The 19,871-nt window shown below is 35.5% G+C and overlaps 1 protein-coding gene across 1 annotated transcript in view; it reads left to right on the top strand.

Annotated features, from left to right (window-relative positions):
* LOC106872978 (crooked neck-like protein 1) overlaps positions 1 to 15,294 on the top strand; it is a 24,804-nt gene extending 9,510 nt beyond the window's left edge. The window contains exons 6-16 of the mRNA XM_014920166.2: positions 553 to 671; positions 2,737 to 2,859; positions 4,555 to 4,733; positions 6,245 to 6,406; positions 7,560 to 7,688; positions 9,431 to 9,643; positions 10,532 to 10,678; positions 11,476 to 11,670; positions 12,023 to 12,178; positions 13,502 to 13,594; positions 14,421 to 15,294. Of these exons, the coding sequence (XP_014775652.1) occupies positions 553 to 671; positions 2,737 to 2,859; positions 4,555 to 4,733; positions 6,245 to 6,406; positions 7,560 to 7,688; positions 9,431 to 9,643; positions 10,532 to 10,678; positions 11,476 to 11,670; positions 12,023 to 12,178; positions 13,502 to 13,594; positions 14,421 to 14,645 (1,741 nt within the window). The 3' untranslated portion in view covers positions 14,646 to 15,294. The remainder of the gene's footprint in view (positions 1 to 552; positions 672 to 2,736; positions 2,860 to 4,554; positions 4,734 to 6,244; positions 6,407 to 7,559; positions 7,689 to 9,430; positions 9,644 to 10,531; positions 10,679 to 11,475; positions 11,671 to 12,022; positions 12,179 to 13,501; positions 13,595 to 14,420) is intronic.
* Positions 15,295 to 19,871: the final 4,577 nt, after the last annotated feature.

Genomic DNA, 19,871 nt, shown 5'->3' with positions numbered 1-19,871 from the left:
GCCCAATGTATGAAGGTCTTGCCTCACCACCTCAGCCCAGGTCTTCCTGGGCCTACCTCTTCCACGGGTTCCCTCAACTGTTAGGGTGTGGCACTTTTTCAGGCAGCTATCCTCATCCATTCTCACCACATGTCCATACCAGCGCAATCGTCTCTCTTGCACACCACAACTGATGCTTCTAATGTTCAGCTTTTCTCTCAAGATACTTACACTCTGACGGGTATTCACATTGACATTACACATCCAACGGAGCATACTGGCTTCATTCCTTGCGAGCTTACGTATGTCCTCAGCAGTTACAGCTCATGTTTCACTGTCATGTAGCATGGCTGTTCGTACGCATGCGTCATACAGTCTGCCTTATTGTCTGAAATAAACTAGAATCCTAAAAACAATACTTATAATGCTTATAATGTTTTTCAATTTTTTAATGTACTTTACCAACTTACATTTATCAATTATTGAAGTTATGCTTCAGTTGACAGAATTATTATTATTATTATTATTATTATTATTATTATTATTAGTTTTTTTTTAAAAATTAATTTTCAGAAATCGCCAAATCAATCATGCTAGAAACATCTGGGACCGTGCCATCACTATCTTACCTCGAGCGAACCAATTCTGGTACAAATACACATACATGGAGGAAATGCTGGATAATATACCAGGTAAATACGTTTCGATTACATAGTGATGTCCTATTCTGTTGTGTGAATATTAATGCTGTATGACTTTTGAGTGTGTGTGTGTGAGAGAGAGAGAGAAGGTTGTGTATGATTAAGTTTCAACATAGGCATACATAAACCTCCCTCAATACTACATCCCTCAGTTCAGGGGTCTTGTTTTGCATGTTATTTGGTGACCCCACCACTGCTGGTACCACATGAAAGACTCCCAGTACACTCTGTAAAGTGGCTGGTGTTAGGAAGGGTATCTAGTCATAGAAACCTTGCCAAAGCAGACGCTGTCTCTTGTTGAATTGTCCAACCCATGCCAGCATGGAAAATAGTGATGACGATGATGTATATAACATCTCACTTGATAAAATGATGTCAAAAGTGATGGTCCATCACAGGCCTGTGCTGTTGGGGATGAGCAAGAGCATCTGATAGGCACCTTTAATAGCTTTGTACTTTTGGAGAACATTGGTTAGCTAACGTGCATCAACTGAAGCATTCATAGTCTGAAAATATTCAAGAGTGATGTCTGTGTTTTTGTTTATAATGGCAGATTGGTAGAATCATTGGAGTCATAGATAGAATTTGTTCCAGTTCTCTGTGCTTTGAGCTCAAATACCACCAAGACCAACTTTGCCTTTCATCCTTTCAGGGTTGATGATAAAGTACCAATCCAGGATAGTGGATTAGTATAGCTGTCAGAAGTATGAGTGAGATGCTTTGTAGATGTGTTTTAGTTCATTGTGTTCTAACAAACAACATGTGATAAAACTGGTGTCAAGCTATATTGTTCCAAGCTGGTTGCCTTTTTCTTGGCTAAACATCAGTGGCATAGTGAAGGGAAAACTTGGGATCTTTTTTAAAACGGGGGCCACATTTTTCATTAACGAAACACTTTGAAACTTGGAACACTGGTAGAATGTGTCATATAAAACATCTTTTTCTCTTAGTCTTCTTTAAAAAAAAAGAAATCCATAAGTTATTCCATGTTAAAGTTGTCGTATTTCTGTAATTTCAACCAATCACTGACGTCCATTCAGCCGATATACATTAACTGCTGACTACATAAACAAACGATTCTGAAACAATTAACCCTAACCCTAACCGTAGGGTTAGGGTTAGGGTTAAAGCAAATTTAAAATGAAAAAAGCAAATAAAACGAAGGTATGGAGATTAAATACGCTTTACATCGCTTAATCAGCCAAAGGAGTAAATGTAAACAACTGAATACTTGTCAGTGATTGGTTGAAATTATTGAAATAAGACAATTTTTTACATGAAATAAATTCGAATACAAAAATATTTTTCTGTTCTATAACACAAAATAGATAAGTATACGAAGTTTGAAAGTCTTTCGGTACCAAAAACACTACGTAAAACATTAATGAAAAATGTGGCCCCCGTTTTAAAATAGATCCAAAACTTGCATGCATAGCCAACTGCTTGTTTTCCAAAAAAAAATCTTGCCCAGGCTTGCACATATATGTGCCCATAATTGATCAACATTGACCGATGGAGGCTTTACATATGTTGATGTTGAAATTGGCAATGGAACATTTTTGTGATTATAATCCTTGGAGAGATATAGAACAATCCATGAAGCAGGTGAGGCATACATCAATTGGATATCAAATGTAAATTAGGAACTCTGACAGACAACGCAAAACAATGACATCAACCTCATTGTCATTGTTCATCATCATCATCGTTTAACGTCCGCTTTCCATGCTAGCATGGGTTGGACGATTTGACTGAGGACTGGTGAAACCGGATGGCAACACCAGCCTCCAATCTAATTTGGCAGAGTTTTTACAGCTGGATGCCCTTCCTAACACCAACCACTCAGAGAGTGTAGTGGGTGCTTTTACGTGTCACCCGCACGAAGGCCAGTCAGGCGGTACTGGCAACGGCCACACTCAAAATGGTGTATTTTATGTGCCACCCACACAAGAGCATAATTTATTACCATTTCTATGTTATATTTTGTAATTGTATTTGATATTATTTTTCTTTTTCCTGTTTCATTGTCACTATTTGAATTTTATTATCTCTTCAGGTAGTCGACAGGTATTTGAGCGTTGGATGGAGTGGCATCCTGAAGAGCAAGCCTGGCACTCTTACATCAACTTTGAACTGCGCTATAAAGAAATAAACCGTGCACGTGCAATTTATGAACGATATATCCTTTCTTTGTTCTATGACGTTTTTATTTTCGTTTATTTACAATTTTTTGTACCAGTTTTTGCTCCCCACCATTTTCTCATGTATTCATTTTATCATGTTTTGGAAAATTCTTGAAACTTTTTTTGTTTGCATGTGACAATATTTTTTTCTTTTTACATCCGAGTTGTTTCTTTTTTAACACAATAAAGTAGATATGGTTTTAGTACTGTTGTTTGAGCAAAACATGATTGTCAAGAGCAATAGATAGAAAGCACAATGGTCCATGTAGGGTTTGAATCCAGTACCATGTTGAAAATAGGTGATTTTACTGCTAGATGCCCTTTTTACTTTACTGTTGTGAAGGACTAATAGGTATTGGCAATAAGGCAAGCAGAATAATTTGCACCATGTAGAGGCATAACACAGAGGTTTGGACCCATGAATATTGGTAGGACTGGGAGCTTAGTGCAACAAGACACTAAATTTGGGGATGTATTTGGATTTTACATTTACTTAGAAAAAGCAGCAAAAAAATTCATCTTCCATAGTTTTTTTTCATATGGCCTGTGTGTATAAAAACACCTGTTACCTGTTGGAGAAGTTAGTGATCAAAATGCAGTGCAAATACTTTTGCTCAAAGGGTATTTTGTTCAAAACACTGTATACATTTTTTGATCAGTAATGAGCTTACTGCATTATATTGTGCTCAGACACTGCAACTCATTGAAGAAGGGTTGAAAGGTTGGGCAGAATGCAGCAATAAATGAAGTAAAGGAAGACAGCAGTGATATTGAAAATACATGTATAGTACAACACAGGATAAAATAGAAAGACAGAAAAGAGAACTGTAAAAGTGTCGTTAAGAGGGCATGTTAGATATGTTGGTGAATTTTGGGAGCATGGAATGTTTGAAGGTTACAGTGTCCTAAGAGCTAACTATCAATGCAAGTGGTTTATTTCATGCTTCAACAATTTTGAGCATACAAAATGCTTCCATAAGTCATTAGTGCCGCACTGCTTTTAGATTTTATAAGCATGTCCATCCATGAGTGGTAGAGATATTGAATTCAAAATGATGGCTAAAGTTATTGGAATGACAGTGGAGAATCTTTTGGGCTTTTTTCATGTCAGCTGCTTGATGGTGATGCTTTAATGTGCTGATATCCAGAGAAGTATGACATAAATTACTGATGGAGAGTATTCCAGTAGATAGTATTTTGGACAAAAAGGAAGCTCCAGACTGGAGTTGCAAACTAAGTGTGAATGTACCACAAATATATATAGCTTTAAATAAATAGTTAGTGAATGACTATCAAAGGTCTTATTGAGGGATGCTTAGGCACTTTCAGCCTTCTTGATGATTTTTAGAGATTTTGTTTGTCCAATGCAGATCATTGTTATCAATAATGCCAACGTCACATTCACAGCAGACTTAAAGTTGGTCTTATGAAGGGAGTAGGGAAATTCCAGGTTTTCTTCCCAAAATGTATAGTGTAAATTACAACACATATGCACTGACACTGAAAAATAAAATATTCAGTCAAAAATATGGTGTATATAGCAGAAGTTATAAATTGGAGCAAAGCATAGGTAACAATATAAAAAAATTGAACTTGATAGTTTGATTGATTTATATTAGTGTATCATCAGTGAGGTTAGCAAATGTTGCATTTAATTCAAGTCTCTGGCCTCTTTCCTTGACTTAAATCACTTGTATATGTCCATCCTGAAGTAAAGAACTGGATCAAATATGCACGCTTTGAGGAGAAGAACAACTATATCAACAGTGCACGGAAAGTGTATGAACGGGCTGTAGAGTTCTTTGGAGAGGATAATATGGATGAAACTTTGCTAATAGCTTTTGCCAAATTTGAAGAAGGTCAAAAAGAGGTAGGTCTAAATTGTATTGTTTATTTTAAACTTATATTTGAGTTTCATTAGTGCTGTCTGTGTCATTTTTTTTCTTTACCCATCTGTATGTTTCCTGATGACTTATTGCTTCAGGTGGTTTTGGTTCTTTGGTGTATTTGATTTATTTTTAGTTCATATATGTTCTACACTGCAGCAAGCTGGATAAGAGTGTTAAAATCTTACTTCAGGAGTAAAAGTTGTAAATTCAAACCCAAAGTTGCAACAAGAGGAATAGAATTTTTCTTTTATACATTACTTTCATGATTCTTCCAAATTATCTGAAGAAAAAGGACAGACAAAAATAACTAAATCTAAGAAAATTAATTTAAAACATTTAGTGAAAACAGCTTTAATTTTTGATGTCATGTTTTCTTTATATTGTCACAAATTATAGGAGAGGTATGTTGTTCACTTAATCATCACTAATGACTGGTGCATATTTTATTGGCCTCAGAAGGATAGAAAGCAAAGAAAACTATGGCAGGATTTGGACACAGAATATAAAGCAACACAACTAAATATAATGCATTCTATCTGGTACTCTATAAATTCTGCTATGTTATAATTTCTGGCTTGAACACAAGACCAAAACTTTATACGGGATTCAAGATTACTAGTTGTTATTCATTTTATGAGCAGCATTATCTAACATCAAGTTAAGGAAAAGGTATCATTGACTGAATTCCCTTATATTAATGTTACCAATTTTATTGATTTCTGAAGGAATGAAAAGTAAAGTCAACCATAATATGATTTAAACTCAGAAATTAAAGAGATATAACTAAATATCAAAAGACATTTTGTCTAATAATCTACTAAATTTCACTCACAAGGCATTGCTCAGCATGAGGCTGTAGTAAAAGACACTTGCCCAAGGTTCTACATTTTGGGGCTGAGTCTCAAACCATGTGGTTACTCAATGAAGTTTTTTTCACACCATAACCATGTCTGTATTACTGATATTATCTTTTAGAATCTACAGTTCAGTTGGGCTGATACTATACTTCCTTCAACGGGACTGTGGGTTTAAGTTTAGTCATACTATGAGGATGTAGTATAGCTTATTACAATTTTTTGGTGTTTTACCAGCATAGTTGTAGTATAGCAGAATAATATGAAAGATAATTAAAGGTTATGTGTTTGATTTCTTTCCAGAGTTAAGATTGTTTATATGGCCCTTAGGTTGAAGAGATGACTAGTGTATAACAAAAACGTAGTTTTTATAGATACTCTCTCCTTAGACTGCTTTTTCAATATTTTACTCCAACCCAAAAAATCAAATGTTTCAGAAAAAATTCTGTTCCAAAAGATATGTATTTCATGGTTCTTTGTAAACTAACAATTTTAAAGTTTTGAAAATGGAATTTTTACAGATATGGTTATATTAATTTGCTTAAGTTTATTATGTGTTTGTTTTTTCAAAATGAAATACTAGTTGTCTTATTTTTCTATAATTTTTATTTGTATACATTTGATAAAATCTATTACAGCATGAGCGAGCTCGATCAATTTATAAGTTTGCCTTAGATGGTTTACCAAAAGAGAAATGTACAGAAATATATAAGAATTATACAAAGCACGAGAAACGCTATGGAGATCGTACAGCCATTGAAGATGTCATTGTCAGCAAAAGGCGGTTCCAGTATGAAGAGGTAGGGTGATATATTTCTAGCTTAGGAATGGATAATAAAATTGGGGAAATAGGGTATACACACAGGGTTTACAAATTACTGTGATAATATTGGAATCATTAGTTAAGTATGTTTTATAAATAAAATTGTCTATGTGTTGATATGTTAGTTCCCTTTTTTCACAGAACAGAGTTGAAATTTTGACTCCAAGTGTAATTTTTTTTTACTTTTGTTTTATTACAAACTTTAAAAATTTTAAGCTTAAAACTGTTGTTATGTGAGTTCAGTGGAATTGAATGTTTGAAAATACTCTTACTGAGAATTATGTTATTGAGTCTATAATAAGATGTTTGAATATCAGTTTAGTTACTCTGCATGTGTAGACAGTTTTTCCATAAAGTTTTTTTCAACAATAATGAAATGTTTTTAAAAAAATATTTTAATTTCTTTTCATTTATTATATTATAATTTTTTGATATTATCAAATCACTATAGTGTATTTAACTTCCATACATGTATAAACAAGAGATTAACCTGCTTGAAACGTGTAGATGCAAAAATTAAAAGAAAATTCAGCCATAAGGATGTGGTTAGTAGTCTGAGAAGTTATAATTCAACTTATCTTAAATATTTAGATAGTCAACTCATATGTGTAGTTAGATCTTTTTTTAAGAGTCCTGTGCTGGTGCTATGTAAAAGTGTTCATGCCAATGGTGTGTTAAAGCACCCAATACAGTGGTTGGCACTAGGAAGGGCGTCCAGCAACAGAAACCAAGCCAAATCAGACTGGAACCTGGTTCAGCATCTTACCTTGCCAGCTATAGTCAAATCGTTCAACCCATGCTAGCAAAGAAAACATACATTAAAGGACGATGATGATTGATGGTTTTATTTATTAAGAGCAATATTATCATATTTAGTTTTAATATTTTTGTTTCTATCCATATTATAAACAGATTAACATTGGGTCTAACAAATTCACTGTCGTATAATTGACTTGCTATTTGTCTATGTAAGCAAATTACTCTATAATAATTAGGTACATTGTATAGTAACTTATATAATGATTGCTCATTATTTAAGCTAAAAATTTTTTTATTAGATCAGTTCATTAATAAGATAAATATCTAATAAAATAGTGTAATATAAAAAATGAATTATCTTTATTTTGCAGGAAGTAAAAGCAAATCCAATGAACTATGATGCCTGGTTTGACTACCTGCGTCTTCTAGAAGCTGATGGAGAAATGGAACAAATTCGGGAAGTTTATGAGAGAGCCATAGCCAACGTTCCCCCCTCACAGGTCTGTAACTAAACATTATAATTTTTACTCAGACACATCGTTGGTGACTCACACAACTCACTGGGATGTAGAGCTACCACTGAAGAACTCTTCGTGTAGTGCATTTCAGATAAGCTTTAATCTGTCATATGATTTAACTATCTGGTCTTTAGCTTCCTTTGATGGAGATCACTTTGTTGTAAGTATTCAGGTCAGGTCTCCAGTTTGAAGATGACTTCCATCCTTCCTCCCTCCGGTCTTGAGGACTTTGATAAATAAAGGATAATGGGCTTGATTTTTCTCATCCCAACATGAGTGGTAAACGAAAAAGTGTTAACATTTTCAATGCCAAAGCATTAAGAAGTTAACCAGAAAAAAATTATGCAATGAAGAAAAAAATATTTTAGTCACTGAGTATTATTTTGATTCTTTTGGCAAGTATAGGAGACAACTCTGGACATATTTTGAACTTATCATAACCTCGTCAGTGAAACATAAACTTCACCATATTTGCCCAAGTAGTGATTGCAGAATCAATAACTGAATGCACAATAATGTACACCTGTTGATGTAAAAGAGTAGAAATATTCAGAGAATAAATTATTGTTAAAAGGCATTTTAGCTGAGCCCACCTCTTTCCAAGATTGGACTAATGAACAATTGCCAATTTTAAAGTGCTCCCACGATGACAGTTTTTTTTTAATCCTATACTGTACTGTCTATTCTTAGTTTAATAAGTTGGTGGGAAACTGAGTCATTAGAGAGTTAAGTATCTTGGCTATTGATTGTGGTTAGATATGAATTACTGACCCACTCTTATTTCCTTTTCTTCACTTACCCTCCCCTAAACTGATATTTACTGTGTCCACCTCAATTCCCATCTCTATTCATCTGTTGCACTTTTTTCACTCTAGTGTACTTACCTGTCCGCCCATTTTTTCTCTTCCTCTATCCCTATTCTCTCTCTTTCTCTCTCTCTCTCTCTCTCTCTCTCTCTCTCTCTCTCTCTCTCTCTCTCTCTCTCTCTCTCCCCCTCTCCCTCTCTCTCTCTTGCCATGTTTTCAACACTTCAGCAAGACACCTAGTCCTATCCCTACTTTCATATCCCTCAATACTATATCCCACACTGTTGAAGGGTCTTGTCTTGTAAGTACTTAGTGATCTCACCAGTGCCTGTGCCATGGAAAGGACATCCAGTGCACTCTGTGAAGTGGTTGGTATTAGAAAAGGCATCGAACTATAGAAACCATACCAAATCAGACATTGGAGTTTGGTGCTGCCCTCTATTACATCAGTTCACCCTATACTAGCATAGAAAAAGACACATTAAATGATGATTTTGAGGGATTTTGCTTGTCTTTTGATTTGTTATTTTGAAGTAGAGGTAGTTGGTTTAATCTCTTGAGAATAACCTGCAAGTTAGCCACTTCAAAGCTACACGTATAAAATGTCAGTCATGTTTCTTTGTGTTCTAGTTTCTTGTGATAGTCAACCTGGCTTTATTAATTTCGGATGTAGTCCTTAGTTTTAAGACATAAACAGCAGAATTATTTTCAGTGTTACCTTTATTTCTTCTGTCTTTTGTGTTCTCTTTCTTCATTTTCTTCTGTTCAGTTCATATGCCAATGTATAAAGTTGCAAAAACATAATGTTTTCTTCATTGATTGTAGCATGAAAAAGGAAACAAAACAAAGACTATCTCCCTCTATCCTTATCACTGTGGTAACTTTATCCTTTCTAATAATAATCTTATCTGATTACAGGATAAACGACACTGGCGCCGTTACATATATTTGTGGATCATGTATGCTTTCTTTGAAGAGTTAGATTGTATGGATGCTGACAGGGTCCGTGCAGTGTACAATGCTGCCTTAGAAGTAATTCCTCACAGAAAATTCACCTTTGCAAAAATTTGGCTGTTATTTGCACAGTTTGAAATTCGACAAAAAAATCTTCAAGCTGCTCGTAAAATTCTGGTAAGTCTTAAGAAACATTTACATAATGTTCTTGAAGATTGTGCTGTGTTGATGCATTTCACGAAGGTAATCTCGTTTCCACAAATTTGCAGTGTAGCTATGGTGCATTGGGATTCGGTTAAGACATACCATTTGCTCTAAGATGCTCTGACCATAAGATTCTGTTTAAATTAACAATAAGGCGGGTTGGTTGAGACAGTTAACGTTTCTCAAATACAATGTTTTATACTTCAGTAGATTAAGAAGCAAAAACACATGACAATTTAGTCCTCTACTACTCTTCAAACAAGCTGCAAATAATAATAATATATAATCTCTTTAAAATTGCACCCTATATCCTTAATAAGAAAAGGATATACTGAATAATTTTGTTTGATAAAAAAATGGGTAGTCAAGTGTCTGTCTGTCAAAATTTTTACATTCTACAATTGCATGAACAATCGTTGGTGTTTGCTGTTGTCATTTTCCTGTTATTAAATTGAACCTTGATCCTTTATCATTTTATTTGTGAAATTGTATATTCTGTGATTTCCCTTAACTTATTATTTTACTATAAACTTATTTTTACATTCTCTGTATCATCTATACTTGCTAGTTTTAATAAAATAACTAGATGAATCCCATTAAAAATATTAGTTGATTTCTCTCCTTTGCTCAGAGTCACAAATGTATAAGAAAGAGATATTGTCAATAGAATCCACTCCTAGTAAACTACTGGTGTTTGTTTTTTCAACCTTGTAGCGATGAAAGTTAAAGTCAGCCTTGACAAGAGTTCAACATAAAATATAATATAGCTGCTCTGGTGCTTGATGACTTTTGTTACTGTATAACCTTTTTTTAAAAATATATATTAGAGGAATGAATATTTTTCAAAATATTGTATTACAGGGTGTTTCATTAGGGAAGTGTCCCAAAAATAAGCTATTCCGTGGTTATATTGATCTGGAGATTCAGTTGAGAGACTTTGACCGATGTCGTATACTCTATGAAAAATTCTTGGAATTTGGTCCAGAGAACTGTATGACCTGGATGAAGGTAAGCAATTTACTGCTTTTTTTAATGCATGATTGACACTATGTAAATGAAAAAGTCATGTGCTGACAGTGGAAGTTATCTATGACATAAAAAGATGATATTTCTAAGCTGAACACTTCATTTTGCATACTTGAATTCACTTAACTGTAGGAAAATAGGAACCAGATCCTTTGGGAATATTCCCTGTGATTGATTGAGATATTCATCATCATCATCTTCATCATCGTTTTATGTCCGCTTTCCATGCTAGCATGGGTTGGACGATTTGACTGAGGACTGGCAAGCCAGAAGGCTGCACCAGACTCCAATCTGATTTGGCAAAGTTTCTACTGCTGGATGCCCTTACTAAAGCCAACCACTCCAAGAGTGTAGTGGATGCTTTTACGTGCCACCGGCATGAGGGGGCCTGTTACACAATACTGGCAATGGCCACGCTCAAAAAAGGTGTTTTTTACATGCCACCTGCACGGGAGCCAGTCCAGCGGCACTGGCAACGACCTCGCTCGAATGATTTTCTAACGTGCCACCAGCACAAGTGCTAGAAGGCAATGCTGGTACTTTTTATTTATAGCAGCTATTTCTTCTCTTTATAGTCCTTAACTTTTCTTTCTGATGCTTCATAACACTACTATGTTGCCATGTAGAGATATTTTATAACTTCAACACTTGAAATTTTCCCCCAAAATGTTTGAATTAATAAATTGAATTAAAAGAACACATTTTATATCTCTTTCACTCTTCTAGGCTTCCATAACTTGTTTAATAAAACCATTTACTCTTGTATTTTTGTATTTTAGTATGCAGAATTAGAAGCCATTTTGGGTGACAGTGAGCGGACAAGAGCAATATATGAATTAGCCATCAACCAACCGAAGCTAGACATGCCTGAGGTCCTTTGGAAATCTTATATTGATTATGAATTTGACCAAGAAGAATATGGTCGTACACGGAACCTCTACCGGCGTCTATTACAAAGGACTCAACATGTAAAGGTATGTGTGACTTATGCAGAATAGAGGATGTAAGACACTTTTGTCCTCACTTGATAATGTCTCCTTTAGATCTTTACTGTTTTTTTTCTTCTATGAAACAGCTGAATCATTGGCTTCCAGAGGCTTAATTCTAGTAAATTTTTGTTGAATAATCCTAGTCTGAATTGTCTGATGGTGTCTTAAGAAAAAGTAATTATAGAAGTATTGGTGAAATGTGTTGTTGGAGTGTAGGGGAAACTTTCTATGAGGACACATTGTATTGGGAGTATTGCGCTGATATTTAATCTAAAGATATTTTAGTTATGAAAGTCATTGCCACTGATATTGAATATCTTTCTATCTTGTGATATAGGTGTGGATAAGTTTTGCTCATTTTGAAATGTCACTTCCTGGTAGTCAATCCATAAAAAATGCTCGTGGTGTTTATATGGATGCAAATAAATCATTGAAGACAGCTGAAGAAAAGGAAGAACGTGTAATGTTGTTGGAATCTTGGTTTGACTTTGAGGTAGGACCTTATACTTTTATTCCATCATTGTTTTCCTTTTATGATAATTTATATTATTCTACTGGCAAGTGCCATCAGTGTGGTGGGTGCACAAAAGGTATTGTACTATTGCAGGAAAATTGACCATAAAGTTTACATTGATTGTGTTGTGCAGTTTTAATCAGATCTGGTAGTAATGTCTCTATTATAGTCATTATAGTATTTGAAATAAGTAGAAAACATGAAGTAAGTATGTGGGTGAAAACACATACTCACAAAACATACCCTTTGTTCTCCTTTTGTATAAAATTTTATCTTTCCATGTTTAACAACACAATTTCTGTAGAGTTAGAACATTTCAACCTATTTTTATAACTTTTCCTCTGGCTTGGATTGTGAAATATGCACTCTTCTACTTGGTTGGAAAATGTCTAAATAAATAAAGAAAAACTGCATGTCATCATTTTCACATTTTAGTTCAGAAATGTTTTAAGATTTATAATTTAAAGTCATTAAAGGAGCAACTTCCATGTTAAAACAATGAATGAAAGAATTTCAAAGTGTTAAGTATTTTAAACTTATTGCATCTTATTTAACTTTAAACTGAAACTCTTTTATTTTCTGTTATGCTAAATTTATCTTCATTGAGATGCACCATTTTGAGCGTGGCCGTTGCCAGTACCGCCTGACTGGCTCCTGTAGGATTTTCGAGCGAGATCGTTGCCAGTGCCCCTGGACTGGCTTGTGCGGGTGGCACATAAAAGACACCATTTCGAGCGTGGCCGTTTTCGTGCGGGTGACATGTAAAAGCACCCACTCCACTCTCTGAGTGGTTGGCGTTAGGAAGGGCATCCAGCTGTAGAAACTCTGCCAAATCAGACTGGAGCCTGGTGTTGCCATCCGGTTTCACCAGTCCTCAGTCAAATCGTCCAACCCATGCTAGCATGGAAAGCGGACGTTAAACGATGATGATGATGATGATGATGATAAAAAGCATCCAGTCCACACTGTAAAGTGGTTGGCATTTCGAGGAGCATCCGGCTGTAAAAACCTTGCCAAAACTGACCTCGTCTGTGCTTTTGCTACGTAAAAAGCATTAAGTCTACTCTGCTGGATGGGTGGTGTTAGGAAGGGCATCCAGCTGTAAGAATCCTGCCAAAACAGTCACAGAAGTCTGGTGCAGGTTTCTGCCTGGCTGGCTCCTGTCAAACTGTTCCACCCATGCCAGTGTGAATGGTGGATGTTAAACGTTGATGGTGGTGGTGGTGGTGGTGGTGGTGGTGGTGATGATAATTGTACTGCTTGCCTTGTTTCTGAAATTATCTTCTTTTTAACCTTTTGCAGAAGGAGGCTGGTGATATTAATTCATTGAAAGTTGTCGAAAAACAAATGCCTCAGAAAATCAAGAAACGTCGGAAGATTGAGTCTGAAGATGGAGTAAGTTACTTTAGTAGAAAAAAAATTGTCTATTTATTTTTATGCAATATTGTGGAATCAGTGATGATTCTTGCATGAAGTGAATTTTCTTCTAGAAGGAAAATATTACAAGCAACTTCTTATATAGTAAATGTTGTCATGAAGTGGATCTTACTGATTTATTTTATTTCTCAGTTTTGACCTTACCTTTAGTCCTAATCTACATCAATTCATGAATGGTTGCAAGAAGGCTGGTTTCATAGACAAAGACAAATATATAAAATCTATGGATTAAATCACTGGAAAATGATGAAACTGGCAGAACATTCAACTTTACTATTCTCAAATGTTTGGGATCTAAGACAGTCTTACTATCCTTAACCACAAAAGTTGGATACTTGGCAGTCTATTGCAGCAAAATGTAACTGTTACAGCTGCAGTATAATGAAACGAAGATATAGAAGCAAAGATTCACCCAGACACTTTTCATCCTTTGCATCTTCTTTGTACTTGTTTGTGGGTCATTAAACACACACACAGACACACACACACACACACAGACACACACACACACAGACACACACACACACAGACACACACACACACACACACACACACACACATAGACTCAATATTTGTTTGTTATTGACCTGCTTCTTATATCTCCTCATCAGTTATCTCTGACATACTTTTAGCTTATTTCCTATAACCTGTAGCTTGTGTTCTGAAGTTGATTTTTAGTTTGTACTCCATTATATGTCTATATCTCCCCCCTCCCATATTGATCCTTTCATGTTTTGATGGAATAACTTAATGCTCACTTTGTTTTTATTTATTGCCTTCACAGTCTCATGCTGGTTGGGAAGAATATTATGATTACATCTTCCCTGAAGAAGAAGCTTCACAGCCAAACCTCAAGCTGCTGGCAATGGCAAAGAAATGGAAACAGAAACAAGTGGAAGAAGATCAGGTTGAAACAGATGAAGAAGGGGAAGAAGATGAAGAAGGGGAAGAAGATGAAGAGGAGGAAAGTAGCGAAGAGGAAAACCAAGAAAGTGATGAATCTTCATGATAAAAGGAGAGAAAGAAAGAGAGAGAGAGAGAATTCAAAGGGGGACAAATAAACTCTCAGATGCTGTTTGAGATTAGGGAGTGTTTGTCAAAAGAAGGCCAGTGTTCTTCACCCTTGCAAACCCTCCCAAACTGTGAGATTGATGCAGTTGATGTTCAATTTTTATTAATGAGTTGACTCTATTGAGATGCCTCACTAAGCTTATGGAAATAATCTCTTTTAAGTTAGTCTTCCTTAGTCTACTGAGTTGTTTCTCTAGGCCCACTTAGATTATGGAAGTGGTCTCCATTAAGTCAGCTTAGTAGTGAGGTTGTCTAAATATTTAAATCCATTTAGTTAGTTTCTTGGGGCTGTTTTTAGAGTTAGTGTGTTAAACATGTGGTAGCTGTTTAGGCTAAGTTAGCCTTCTTCAGTACATTGAGCTGTTCTCCCACCTAGTGAGATTGTTGAAAATATGTTTGTAGATTCAATCTACTGTCTGGAATTATCATATCTACATATATATATAAATCAGAAATAGGAAGTCCTTGGTACAGTATTGTACATCTAAAAAATGATTAAGAATGGATTTTCTGATAATTTTTTCCACTTTAATAATCAGATGTTTATAAATCATTAGGTATTTATAAACATCTAATTATTAAAGTGGAAAAATTATCAGAAAAGCTATTCCTTTTCATTTTTTTCATATATATATATATATATATATATATATATATATATATATATATATATATATATATATATATATATATATATATATATATATATATACCATCATCATCATCATCATCATCATCATTATCATCATTATCATCATCGTTTAACGTCCGCTTTCCATGCTAGCATAGGTTGGACGATTTGATTGAAGACTGGTAAAACCAGATGGCTGCACCAGGCTCCAATCTGATTTGGCAGAGTTTATATATATATATATATATATATATATATATATATATGTATATGTATATATATGTGTGTGTGTGTGTGTGTCTTTTTACACATGTATGCATGTGCATGCACACTCGTACACATACGCACACATGCATCATCATTTTATGTCACATTTGTTTTTTCCATGGGTAGGATGACTCTACATGATTCAGTGGATTAGAGAGCCTGAACTTGCTTCAATGTTTCATTTTTGGCATAGTTTCTATGGCTTGTTCTTCCTAATACCAGTCACTTTACAGAGTGTATTGAGTGCATATTTTTATTGTACCAGTGCTATAGAGGTTGCTTTGCTCATACAGCTCATAAAGCCCTGCATTGTTACTGCTCAAATTGAATACCAATCACTTACAGTTTGTACTGGGTGCTTTTTGGCACCAGCACAATTGTGTTGGTTCACCTTGCCCTCATGAAGGCTGGGAAAGATATATTGTGAGAGCGTGATGATGGAGACAATAGCACTGCAAACTGTATTGAGGTGGAAGGAAAAGAGACCTAGGAGAAGGGAGAGAGTGATGCCAGTGATTAGTGTGGAGCAGAGTAGGGGACAGAATGGTATTCAAAATGGGGTGGGTTAAGTTGGTAGACTCAGTGAATGGGTGTTTCAGTCCCTCTGTCATACAGCATGGGTTGGACGGTTTGTCAGGGTCCAAGACATGAATACATGTGGACATACATAAGCACATATTCATTCATTAATTCATTCATTGATTGTATTAAATCATTCAGACATTTAACACTGAATGATGCCACTGTCCAATACATGCCAGCATGGAAAACGGATGTTAAAGGATGATGATTATGATGAACTTCTATGTATGGCTGATTATCATTGGATGATTAGCAGCCATTTGATTATTCTAGTTTGGATTACATCATCATCATCATCATCATCATCATCATCGTTTAACGTCCGCTTTCCATGCTAGCATGGGTTGGACGATTTGACTGAGGACTGGTGAAACTGGATGGCAACACCAGGCTCCAATCTAATTGTGAGAACTATTAAATTGGGAACTGGCAACAACTGCAAATATATATAAGGTTATTTTCAAAAGCATTTCTAAGTTGCACCTAGTTGAGATGCTTGGATTTTCTAGTCTGTCAATTTCCTCTTGCTTTGTCTTGAACTGAAGTTAAGCTTCACAGGGTAAAACTGACTTTTCTCTGATGAGACATGAAGGTGATATTGCCTCAACTAAACATTCTATTCAATGAAATATTGATTTTTTAAAATATTTCCTTGTATCTGTTGGAGTGATGTTTTCTGTGTTATTCAGATAGTATCTGTGGTTTATTTGTGTACCTGGGATGTTTCCAGATCATTTTTGTATATAATGAAACATTGTTCATCACTAAATCATTAATAAAAAAATCAATGAAAGAAAAAATAAATTATATTTTCTATATTTTGATACAGACTTTTGCATCCCTTTTTTTGTATTTCTCTCTTAATAAAGTTGTTGTGTGATGGAAATTTTAGAGCACCAAGGTCAACATTGACCCTGTCTGAGTTTGATCCCTCTGGAGTTGATAAATGAAATTTGAGTAACGTACTGAAACTTCATTTGATTAGCTCTCAGCCCTCTTCATGTATATAATCTTGAACCAATGGGGTTCATACATTGTATAAAAAAAGGAGCACAGAAAACGTGATTGATATTAAAGCTTTATATTATGTACATGTGTGTTATAAAACCTGCCAAAACATTAATTACATCAGTATAAATCTTGGTTATGTGAACTAATGCTTCTGACGCCATTCATTGGCATTACTCAGCAAAAGTACAGTACTGAGAAAGATATAGGTCTCTGTTTACACCAGTATGTAAATAAGAACAGTTCAATTATCATAGGAGAATAGAAAGAGAAGGTGAGAGAGCATAAGACGGGAATGTGATGGGGTTGGAGAAAAAAAAAGAAGGTCCTCGGGACAATGCATATAATATCAGTAGTAGTATTAATAATGATTTCAAATTTTGGCACAAGGCCAGCAATGTTTTTTAGGGGACAGCTAAGTCAATTACCAGTGCTCAGTTGGTACTTATTTAACAAACTCTGAAAAGATGAAAGGTAAAGTTGATCTCGGAAGCATTTGGACTCAAACTGTAAAACCAGAAGAAATGCTGCTAAGAATTTTGTCTGGTGTGCTAACAAATAATAATAATGGTTTCAAATTTTAGCATAAGGACAGTAATTTCGGGAGAGGGTGGTAAATTGATTACATCAACCCCAGTGTTCAGCTGATACCTATTGACTCTGGAAGGGATGAAAGGCTAAGTCCACCTCGGCTGAATTTTAACTCATAATGTAAAGACAGATGAACTATCACTAAGCATTTTGCCTGGTGTGCTTACAATTCTAATAATGGTTTCAAATATTGGCACAGGGCCAGCAGTTTTTGAGGGCAATGGTAAGTCAATTAGACCCTAATTATTGAGAATTACTTATTTTAACAACCCCAAAAGGATGAAAGGCAAAGTTGGCCTTGGTGGAATTTGAACTTAGAGTGCCATTCTAGCATTTTATCCAGTGTAGTAATGGTTCTGCCAGCTTGCCACCCTAATAATAATAATAATAACAATAACAATAATAATAATAATAAATGCCCTGATACTGTACCAGGCAGTGGCTCTCATGGCTTTTGATCTTAACTGATTGATAGTGTTATCATGTACCTTGTTTTGCCTTGGTGTAAAAGATGAGCTACTGCAAATACTCTGCTCAATACCACAGATTTGCTTGACTGTAACCAGTTGAGCATGTCCCTTAGTGGCTGACGATATGTGCATCTCTGATCATGAGCAGAAGTAGTGGGAGAGCATCATAACCATTGTGTTGAAAGGAATTCTTTGGGGTTTGAATAATTCACCTGGAAATATGGGTGTTTCATTCATCATCCTTAACCCCTATTTAGGGATCTTTTGAGTTGAATGAGCTACTTCACCTGAAGGAAATTCTAACTGGGCACCTACTGCAAGGTCATATGCTGTTTATCTTGATACAAGATCACCATGTTGTGCACATATTGTTGTGATGCATTTGCCCGGTGTACCCTTATCAGATGGGTAGACATGATGGGTACACTGGGCTTTGTATATTTGTACCCCAGTGTCACTTTGATGGCATGTGCTGTTCTCTCACTCAATAATAATAATAATAAACAGCAAAATAATGAAAAAATAAAGAAAAATTTAAACAGAAATACCAATAATAACTCTTTCTACCGAAAACCAGAAGATGATGGAAACACTACCAAGCTCAAAGTTAATGGTCAAGAGATGGAAACTGACAACAGGCGGATCATGTCCTACAACTCATTGCTGTCTAAAACACTGCAGACCCATGTTATTGTTGAGTCATGCAACTCTATAAAGAGTATTAAATATGTATGTAAATGCATCAATAAGGGCTCAGATATGGCGGTTTTTGGACTTGAACAAGAATGCAGGCAGGCACATGAAATTCAGCAATACAAGTTGAGCAGGTATAATTCTTCTAACGAGGCAATGTGGCACATCCTGGGCTTTGAAATCCATGAGCGGCATCCAAAAGTGGTAAATCTATCTGTACATCTTGAAGATGGCTTGTGTGAATATTTCACAGAAGACAATACTTGAAACGTAGTTCTGACTCCACCAGAAACCACTTTGACAGCTTTCTTCAAATTATGCCAATATGATCTGATTACCTGAACGCTGTTGTGTGTTGAAGATCCTATATACTCTACCTGGTCACACAATAGATGGAACATGCAAGCAAGGAGCAAGTGTTGAGGGTTGGGAAGAAGATGCCATCTTCAGAAGTGGGGCCATCAGGCGGGTGTACACTGTGCACCCTAATCAGCTGGAGTGCTTCTTTCGTGTCTACTGCTGCACACTGTCAAAGGTCTTACATCATTCACAGGTCTTCAAAGACACACATATATATATATACATATGTGTGTGTGTATGTTCATGTCTTCTTGTCTTGACAATTCATACAAATTGGAAATAAACATCACCTCTATACAATGTGTACTGTTCATTTGCATTCTTCCATGAAAAATGTCCAGCCATCGAGCTTTCTGTATTTGGAGGACTAGAGGAAGTATTATTTTGTTATCTTCTTTGGGAACAGGTGAGGGCTAGTAACAAGAAGGGCATCTAGCCATAGAAAATCTGCCTCAAAAATCTGTGTCTGATCCATGCAAGCACAGAAAAGTAGATATTAGATGATGGTAATGAGGATGATGATGATGATGATGATGATCATCATCATCATCGTTTAACGTCC

Source organism: Octopus bimaculoides, chromosome 2 (assembly GCF_001194135.2).
Source record: "Octopus bimaculoides isolate UCB-OBI-ISO-001 chromosome 2, ASM119413v2, whole genome shotgun sequence".
NCBI lineage: Eukaryota > Metazoa > Mollusca > Cephalopoda > Octopoda > Octopodidae > Octopus > Octopus bimaculoides.
Note: the sequence above shows the minus strand (reverse complement) of the source record. Positions and strands in the feature narration are given on the sequence as shown.